Consider the following 9664-nt stretch of genomic DNA (forward strand, 5'->3'; position numbering starts at 1 on the left):
GAGGTACAAGAGGAAACAAAATTAACATCTTAGTCAAATACAATCAATCATGTCTTTGAGGACCAAGCTTCACCTCACCCATTAATTGTACTAATCGCACAACTCATTCAAATGCATCATTCCCATTCAATTATGATCACATTCAATCAGTACAAAATCAATGAAGACAACCAAGCTCTCAACAATCTAATTTTCAATTGCCCCAACAATATGTTTCAGCAGCAAACAACTACTCCCTTGGAAAGCCGCTAGTGAACGACAGCCGCCACATAATTGTAGCGTGTGCGTACGTGTGCATCCCACGGACGCCTCAGACGAAAAACACAGGCTTGTGTGGAGCATCCCTGGCCAATCAGCGTCCCTCCCTCCGACCACCAAATGGACCTCCTCCATGTCACCACCAAGGATTGAAGGATAAACTCTCCCTTGGCCACCGCCCATTCTCCGCCCCGCCTTATCCTCCCCTCATCCCCCGTACAAAACCGCGCTCCCTCCCGCCCGCCCGCCGCTCAAGCCACCTACACCACCACCTCGCCGGCCACACTCGTCTTTCTCACGAGCCACAGCCCACAGGTAAGCGTCGTTGCTTCACGCCCCGTTCCAATTCTCTGCACTGCATTACAGTCACAGCGCGTCCGTCCTGACTCCTGAGTCCTGACGCTCGCGCGCTGCTTTGCAACTCCTGATTGTCACTGCCGGTCTTGCCCGTCACCAGGCACAGGCAGGCTCTCGAGCTCAGTCCACCCATCGCAGGGGATGGCGTCGTCGTTCGCCGTGGCAACGGTCCCGTCGCTGGCGGCCCCGGCGGCCAAGAAGCGGTCCGGCGGCGTCACGTACGTGGAGGGCATGAACGCCTACAGCGGCCTCAAGGGGCTCAACAAGGTGAACATGCTCGGGGTGCGCAAGACCGCCGACTACTCCTTCGCCAAGGTCGTGGCGTCGCTCAGCCCCGCGGGCAGGAAGCGGCGCGGCGGCGCGTTCGGCGCCCAGATGAACGACGCCGCCGAGATCTTCAGGATCGCCGCCACCATGAACGGCCTCGTGCTCGTCGGCGTCGCCGTCGGGTTCGTGCTGCTCCGGGTGGAGGCCGCCGTCGAGGAGTCCGAGTAGGGTGCGTGGGCCTGCCACTGTCGGCTGTCGCCCCGGGCCGCAGTCTGCTTCAGAAACCGTGATATATATATAACCAGATGTACGCTTTCGAATCAATTTACTTTGGTATGTATCCATGACAATTGGTGAATACTGTGGAAATATGTTTTTGGAGTCGAGGCCTGCAATTGATCGATCTCCAGGTGATCACATCAATGACCGAGTGAGAGGAATGCAACCAAAGTTTTTTTTTGGGGGGTGCAGCTTATGGTCCCTTTGATGCTAGTTTTCAAACGTTAGTATTCCCTCTATCGATCCCGACAATAAATACGATAAATATTCTATTTAATTTTTAAGCACTATATTTATTTTGCCTCGTTCAAATTATCCATACATGTTATGGCCCGGATGGATTGCTATCTTGTTAGTCATGCACCGAGCATTTTAGGACGGATACTTTTTATCGACAATAACAAAGACATTTTGAGAACGAAAAAAATGGTTTGGAAAAAGTCATTCACTTCTTAATATTGTTTAGAGATTTATGTTCTAGCTTTTTTATCAGCTTTTTTAGCTGCTTCTTTTGTGAAGTCTATACTTCAATCAAGTTATTTTTTGGAAGTTGTTTAAATTTATAGAAATTAACAAAGATTTATATCATCTTTATTTTAATTTTTTTATTAAAATTGTTATACTCGCTTAAAGTCATGCGATGTATTAGTCTTCAAACCAAAGAAGAATCAAATGCATGGCCCTCCTGCTACATAATAGGCGCATGTCCTTTAAAAACAGCTGTTAAGGTTGTCTCTCCTGCTACATAATAGGTGCATGTGTTTTAGAAACAGTTGCTAAGGCCGACTCTAACATCTTTTTCTATCTCATTTCTTATTTTAAATTTTACTATATAAACAATATAAAACAGTATTTTATATTGACATATACACGATCTACTAAGCACAGTTTACCTGATTACACACATATAGACTATTGTCTTACAACCATTATAGGCGGATCTTGTGGGTCGAGAAATGTGCAACCTTTACCGACAAGCAACTTTTATATGTTACAACACCATGGTTCCATTAGAGAATGTACTACTCTAGTACAGTTTTTCAAGTAAAAGACATGTTTAACATATATATAGATATAATGAAGTGTATGTGTATCTAAATCCTAGCTACTAGTTAGTTGTTCATGTATCACTGTGATTTATATATATAATATATGGTTTTTTTACAATACAAACCAACATGAGTCATAGTAGTTAGAGGTGAGGTCTCTCTTTCTAAGAGACCAATGTTCAAAGCATGTAGGAAGGGGACAACGCACCATGAAACTCCTAGTATATTAATAACTATATCTTATTCAATAAATTTTTAAGACATGACTTATTTATGTAGATTGTATTATCTCTACTAAATTAAATCATCAATTTTCGTGGTCCCAGTGTTTCTACCATCATCGTGCCCTCACATTTAAATTGAAAAATGCTAATAATATTTATAAATAGGGATTCGAACCATGATTATTACTTTAAACTCATATTCACCTCCACCTAGCTAGCAGAACATATATATCTTTATATTTTATATTCTATATTTAAGCATAAATATGTTCTATATTAAATATCTAAGCAAAAATAGAAACCGTAGATGTACAGACAATTTGCTAGCATAAATACAAACCAACATGAGTTTATTTTTATTTTTTTACACTTACTTCTTAGAGACATCTCAGAGCATCTCAAACAAACTAGTTAAATAACCCGCCAAACTAAATTTTAGCTACTTAATAGCAAAATAACTCTTCAACGCACTGGCCATCCAATTTGTTAAGCTATCTAGCTTTTTAAATTAACTTTCTCACTAACCAAACTAACTTATCTATTAGAGTTAGAGTGAGATGCTATTTATAGAGTTTAATCTTTATTAAGAGGTAAATAAAGTCAAATACAATGTCAAAAATAGTCTCTTGGACATGCTCTCATGATGCATTAATATATATTATACATGCGTTTACACAGGCTACAAGCAACTTTTACACGCTACAACACGACAATTCTAAAGGTCAACGCTAAGCCTGGCAATGCCTACATGGTTAACACCAAAATATGCCACGTCAACGTCATGTCCGTCACCACGCAAAGGATACGGACCGAGACCTATGATCCAAGGATGCAAAGGGTATATATGAATATTTTTGACAAAAAAGGTCAATTTAAAAAAAAAACGGTCTCTGGGACATGATCTATACGCTAGATGATGCGACTTTAAAGAGAGCATCTGAAATGCACACCGCAATAATAATAAACAAATGTTTCAGATCAAACGCCTACATGAGCATCTGTTATAGAATAACTCATTTCAGGCATGTGTTTCTGCTCTACAGCTCACAAGTTACAACAGATGTTCTAAGTAAAATGTTCTGTAACCGAACGCCAAGAAGAAGAGTTGTAGCTCAAAGTTCAAAGGATCTTCCTAATTCTTCTGACGTACTCAGGAGCTTCAAATTGCACGTAAAATTGGCAGTGGTATGGATGTCTTGTTACATCGGTCTCTGACAAGCCGAGAACAGCTGCCAGCTGATGAAAGCCATAACAAGGGAGGAGAAGAGCTCGAAGCCAACCACCTTTGGTGTCTGCCACTCCAATGACCTCCTCAAGTAGCTGCAATGTTTGAGCATGTTGAGCCCAGTGAACAATACGACTGAAACTAAAGAACTAGAAAGCATGGAAAGCAAAAATCAAGCAAATTCTACAAACAATCGGACCAAAAGGTGGTAGGTAAAGAATGGTATTTCCCGATCATATAAATAAACCACCATAATTGGGTAGCATGAAACATTTGTGGAAAGTTGGTCCTAGCCTAGGTTAACAAGAACTATCATATCAATATATCACTTGAAAGAATAAGATTAAGTACTACTCATACCATAGTTGAACAGAAAACTCAATGCCCTTTGGGAAAAGAATTCAGGGTATTCATGGAACCTTGCACATGATGATATATCCAATGAAGATGGAAAATTAAGACTTTTAAATTAGACAGGTTTAAGTTGAGAAAAAACAAATGTGCTATCTAACCCATCAGGTGTTAAGCATGGAAGAACTCATATAATCTACCTGAGTTCAAACTAATTGACAACACAGGCAACAACAATGAAGCCTTTTAGTCTCAAGTGATCAAGTCCATATAAATCATGCTAGAATAATCTCCAGAGATGGCTTACCAACAAAAAAGATGGCATACATATCTAAAAATTATTATTTCTTGTAATAAGCAGTTTCTGTTACAGAAAACCAGAGAAATAAGAACATATAGACAAAGTGAAGCATTGTTTACCTGGTGATAGATGGCATTGTTGCCAAGAGCAGAGCACATGCATAAATTATTGGAACCAAAGTCCTAGGCTTGTTCTTCCTAAGCCACATCAAGGACCCCAATGCAGCAAGGGAGAGGGTCATCACCTGTAGAGAAATCATAAATCAGCATTCTTCTTGTTGACAAATATGTTAAATAAACATCATGAGTTGCAGCAGTAGAAGTTGATTTCATCAAATGAACGAATCTGGCATTATATTTTCGCATAGTATTGAGTGCATACAAGATTAGCATTCGCTTCAAGTCCTTGAAATATGTACTCCCATGTAAATTCAAGCCCTCTTGCCCCAATCCAGAGAGGTGCCAGTCGGTGCAAAACTGAATCAGCAAAAGCCCAACCTGAAAAACCCCAAAACAACCAGCTTTTGATGATAAGTAACAACGGAGTCATCATACACTGAGAAAGGACCTAAATCTCACATTTCTCCACTAATTTATGCAGAGAAACTATCAAAATAAGATCTTGTCAGATTTCAGATACCGCTGACAGTAACCAGTAAGTCTAAGGGCCTGTTCAGATCTCATTCTCAGAGTGAGATTCTGGATTCTAGACAGCGGATGTAGAATCTGGATAAGGGGTGTTCGGATCTTTCTCATAGTGATTATTGCCTTTGCATAGTTGGATTCTAGAATCTCATTCTAGGACCAAAGTGTATGGATCACATTCTCATTTTTCTTAAGAGATCCAAACAGGGCCTAAGTGTGCTTCCATATATTCATGCCAAAACCATGCCATGGAAAACTAAGTGCAGTGCAACTCAAGATGGGCAGAGAGTAAAACCTAGGCATATATCTTCAGCACATAAAACAAAAGGACAAATAGAAAAGGCCCAGAATGGAGATGCAAAATTAGAAGAGAGAATAAATGTCACCATGACCATGGATGCAGTTTGATAATCTGTCATGAATCAAATTTCAGAGACAACTCTGTACTTACCAAGACCAACAGCCTGGAACTTATGATTCTGAGAGATGTTTCTGTGGGTCAGCTGGGTCAAAGCAAAATACAGTCCAGCTACATCTATGAATCCAATAAAAACTTTCATTAACTCCTGCAAGTGAAAACAACAGGATAGATAAGAGGACACCAAGTTAGAATCAAAGTGTACTTTGTGTGTACAATAAAATGTAGCAAATATACCTGATAGGGGTCAAAGCTATCATTCTCAGGTACTTTGAGCAATGTTGCCAAGCAAACAAGCTGCCAATATGATATAGCAACATTAGAGGACAATGAACTACCGTTGGTTCACTGAACTTATCATGATAATAAGCATAGAAAAAAATAGAATAGTATGGGAAGGAATTACACAAGTAACATCAGCACTGAAAGTTAACAACAAAACTTTATACCATGCAGAATAAACTATAGAAAACTGAAATCAGGGAAAGGCTGAATAACTTATTTAAAAAAAACAAAGAAACATCTGTTCATTTTGTGTCATGTTAAGCACAAGGCAAAAGTGTGTCTGTAAAAATCAAAAGGATGTAATGTATATAGGTTGCAGAATATATTAAGGTTAAAAAATAGAAAAAACTACTGAAAAGAGCATGAAGTGTTAATCAGAAAAGGTAGGCATAACAAGGTATTGACTATTGAGAACACAATCAAACAAGAAAAAAAAATGAATGGGTAAGAGATTGATTAATGATAGATTATTTGGCTAAACATCCATGCTTCTCACTGGAAAATGACAAAGCAGGTGTGCACCAAAATAATGCCAAAAGAAATCCAAAAGGTAGGCATACCACATCAAAATACTAGTGTACATACAAAATTTGGAGTTTACCAATCTATATTGAACAAGTCAATAATCGAGAGGCAACATCTAATTTCCTTTTTCCTTCTGGAATTTTTCATGTTATTTGATGCCCACATAAAAATATTAGTTCTCCCAAACTTGCACCTAATTGATTTTGCAGCAGATGTATCCCTTTACGTCTGTAAATTTCACAGTACATAAGAATCCTGGACTGTTTGCTGACCTTTACAAGCGCAGTTCCAAGATAAACAGCAGCTGCTTTTATAGAAGTGCCGATTGTATCATACTCTGACCTGAAACAGTTGATTGGATAAAAATGTTCAGTCCAAGGAACCTTTAAATGCAGAACACTTTTTTTATTGTATGTTCAGATAAAACTTGGTCAGCTAGGTATACAATGCCAAGAACCCATGAACTAGTCTACATGTTCCATGGGTTATGGGTAGACGACAGTCAAAGAAAAGTAGGGTTTAGTTGAACTGGATGCGATAATTGCCTTAGATGAGAAATGAGATATTCAGCCCTTTGTGTAACTGAAAACTAAATGCACGTCACCACTACCTGAAAGCTACAGAAAGAATACTACACTAGCGACCATTTAATGTAATTCAATTTTCGGCCTGTTATTTACATGAATGTACTTTCAATGTAATCTCTTCCACTCCAGAATGCACTTAACAATTTCATAATTATCATGTGGTTACTCTATAGTCTTTACTGACAATACGGATCCAGCAATACCCTCCGAACCCACCAAAAAAAAACGTACGATTGAAGTGAGTTTACTTGGCAGGTACAGCTCGTAAAACACCACCCCAAATTGCAGCTCTGCTAGCTAGATTCCGATGGAAAACCTTAATCTACTCAAACTAAGCTCCGAATCCCAACGAACTGTGCAACGAAAGTTTGCCTGCCAACTTGAGTGAGCGAAACCCACTGCAGTTGCACTGACTACAACCCCATCCCACAAGCCGGGTCAAGGCGTTCGGACTCTCCGGTGCAGATCACGCAACAGAGCGACCAGATCAAGTAGCAAACGCAGATCCCGCATGTCTAGCATACGGATCTCACGGAGACAGAGAGAGAAAGAGAGGGGAAGCAGGGAAAGGGGGAGGGGGGGGGGTACAGGGGCGTGGCGGAGTAGTAGACGACGTGAGGCCCGAAGGTGAGGAAGGCGCAGTTGAGGAAGTGGAAGACCGTCATCCCGTAGCCGCCGTCGTATCGTCTCCGGCGTTGTGCAGCGGCGAGGCCGATGCGCCTGAGACCGTACGTGCGATGCGACTTGCGAGCGAGACGATTGGGGGAGGGGGTGAGTGGGTGACGCGGTTTGGGCTCGAGTCGGACACGGTCCTAGGTGTGTCGAGTAACGCGAACTAGGCTTTTTCACTTGATGGGCCTGAACTTCCGTAGCAAATCGATGCAGCCCACCAAAGCTGGGCCACGAATTGTAACACCCTTGCAGACCACCGCTTGAAGAGAACACTTGGCCGTACGCCACACTGGGCGACTGAACGTAGTAGTCGAATTGGGGTCTCGGGAAAGCACAAAGCAGAAGCCACACCGTTCAGCTGGGCTCAGTCAGGACTCAGGAGTCGGGAACGGTTCGACGGACGTGTCCTCTGTGAAACACCTGACGAACAGCTTTCGTCCTGCATGCGCTCGGCGGCTACTCCTTGGACGTGCGCCTGTTGTCGCGTAACACATGAGTACATGACGCCCAGTGCCGATCCTGACATTTTAGAGGCCCGGGACAAGACTTATAATGGAGGCCCTTGATAATATTAATTATTACACATAATTATAATGCATATATATATTGTTAGTAAATATTTATGTATATTTGAAAATGTTGTTCATATTAAATACAAAGTAACTAAAATATAACATAACATCTTGTAGAAAAATGGGGTATATATATGTGTTTAGATGACTCAAAAGAAGGTTACCTTGAACAATGATCAAATAGATGTAATACATTGTGAGATCAATCGATTATGTCATGTTAGTTTCGTGTTCGCTATGTAGGGAAAGACAAAAGCGCTGTCGTACCCAATGTCGTGTGTTGGCTACCGAGAGGAGAGGGCACAACCGTCTGTCTGTTTGCGACTGAGAGCCTAGACAGATGGGTCTGAGACTAAGAAGTACTACTACTAGAATATAGAAATCAAGATTAATGGGTTACGTCTAATTCTCCTTGCTTGTTGTTGCTGTGTTGTTGACTTATAATTAGGTCTTTAAAATTTTTGTAGAGCTAACAGACATATATATACAATATACGATATATGGCTGTATATATATACTGTTATTTAGTAACTAAAGTGAGGCCCCATTAATTTGGGGGCCCTGGTCGGGGGCACTGCTGGACCCCGCCAGGGCCGGCACTGATGACGCCTGCCCCCACCCAGCAAAACTGCGTGGCCTCGTCACACACACCTGCTGTACTAGTTACCTGCTTGCCTGGCTTTCAAATTTCAATCAACTGACACCGGAGTTCGCCTAGCAGATTATCATCATGGATTTCCGGGTCGTGGTCCGTCCGTTGGACCAGGCGGCAAAACGTGAAATAAGCAAAGGCAGAGGCCCAAGGGGAGGGCGCAATGATGGCACGGAGAAAGGCAGCGATTTCCCCCAACGAAACGGCCGTGAAATCGCCGCGCGCCCACCCACCGCGCTGTGGCCGGCCGGGCACATGCATTCGTCGGGGGATCGGGGCTACTCGGCGCAGCATGCAGCTTTTTGGAGGCAACCACCACGTCGCGCTACGTGACCACTCTGCCCAGCAGGCCAGCACCGACCACTGACGGCTTTGGAAGAAAGGAAGAAGGGGGGGGGGGGGGGGGATCACTTGGGATGGGGCCTTGGGGGAGACCACACAGGCTCCTACTAGTAGTAAGCAAGGTCCACGCGGGCCATCGAGTACGTACGTGCAATAGACCAATAGTGCAACCTGGGGATCTCATGTTCTAGTCTAGTGCACGACACCATCATCATGTGCATATATACAGCATGCAGGAGTGGTCTATGGGCCGGAGATGCCGTCTGGATTACTATACTAGCTCTACACACGCAGTGACTTACTCATAGAGATCGAGACGAGTCAACACGATGGGCGTTCTCCGGTTTTGGCCCTCCCACTGTCGTCCGGGCCTCCCGTCGTGCCAGGCACTGCGCCTAACACTTTGCCTTTTGTTGCCTCTGCATCCTCTAGCTAGCTAGCAGTACTGTCCCACGACTACGAGCATGCATCGATCATGCATACACGCACGTAACATGATGCATATGTTTTTTTTTACCTAATAAGAGATCGGTGCCAGCGGGCAGCGGGCCGTGGTGATGCTCATCGACCGGGCCCGCTGTACGCTGTAGCGCTTTTCAGTACTACTAGCAACTTTTTGAGTTTTTGTTGACTGCTGGTCTTGGCTCCGAATGATG

General features: G+C 42.7%; 2 protein-coding genes across 2 annotated transcripts; one reads left to right on the forward strand and one right to left on the reverse strand.

Moving 5' to 3' along the window:
- Window positions 1-523: 523 nt before the first annotated feature.
- Window positions 524-1277, forward strand: LOC100281020 (plastoquinol-plastocyanin reductase). The gene is made up of 2 exons (NM_001368340.1): window positions 524-573; window positions 716-1277. The coding sequence occupies exon 2, from the start codon at window positions 757-759 to the stop codon at window positions 1108-1110; it is 354 nt and encodes a 117-aa protein (NP_001355269.1). The 5' UTR covers window positions 524-573; window positions 716-756; the 3' UTR covers window positions 1111-1277.
- Window positions 1278-3047: 1770 nt separating this feature from the next.
- On the reverse strand, window positions 3048-7512 carry LOC100273830 (seven transmembrane domain protein). Its single transcript, NM_001148229.1, is given in 7 exon segments — window positions 3048-3754; window positions 4431-4555; window positions 4693-4808; window positions 5407-5521; window positions 5611-5670; window positions 6456-6525; window positions 7359-7512. Coding segments are annotated over 7 exon segments (684 nt in total). The 5' UTR covers window positions 7436-7512; the 3' UTR covers window positions 3048-3633.
- Between the last annotated feature and the right edge of the window lie 2152 nt (window positions 7513-9664).

The sequence above is a fragment of the Zea mays genome, chromosome 1 (genome assembly GCF_902167145.1).
Source record: "Zea mays cultivar B73 chromosome 1, Zm-B73-REFERENCE-NAM-5.0, whole genome shotgun sequence".
NCBI classification, from domain to species: Eukaryota; Viridiplantae; Streptophyta; class Magnoliopsida; order Poales; family Poaceae; genus Zea; species Zea mays.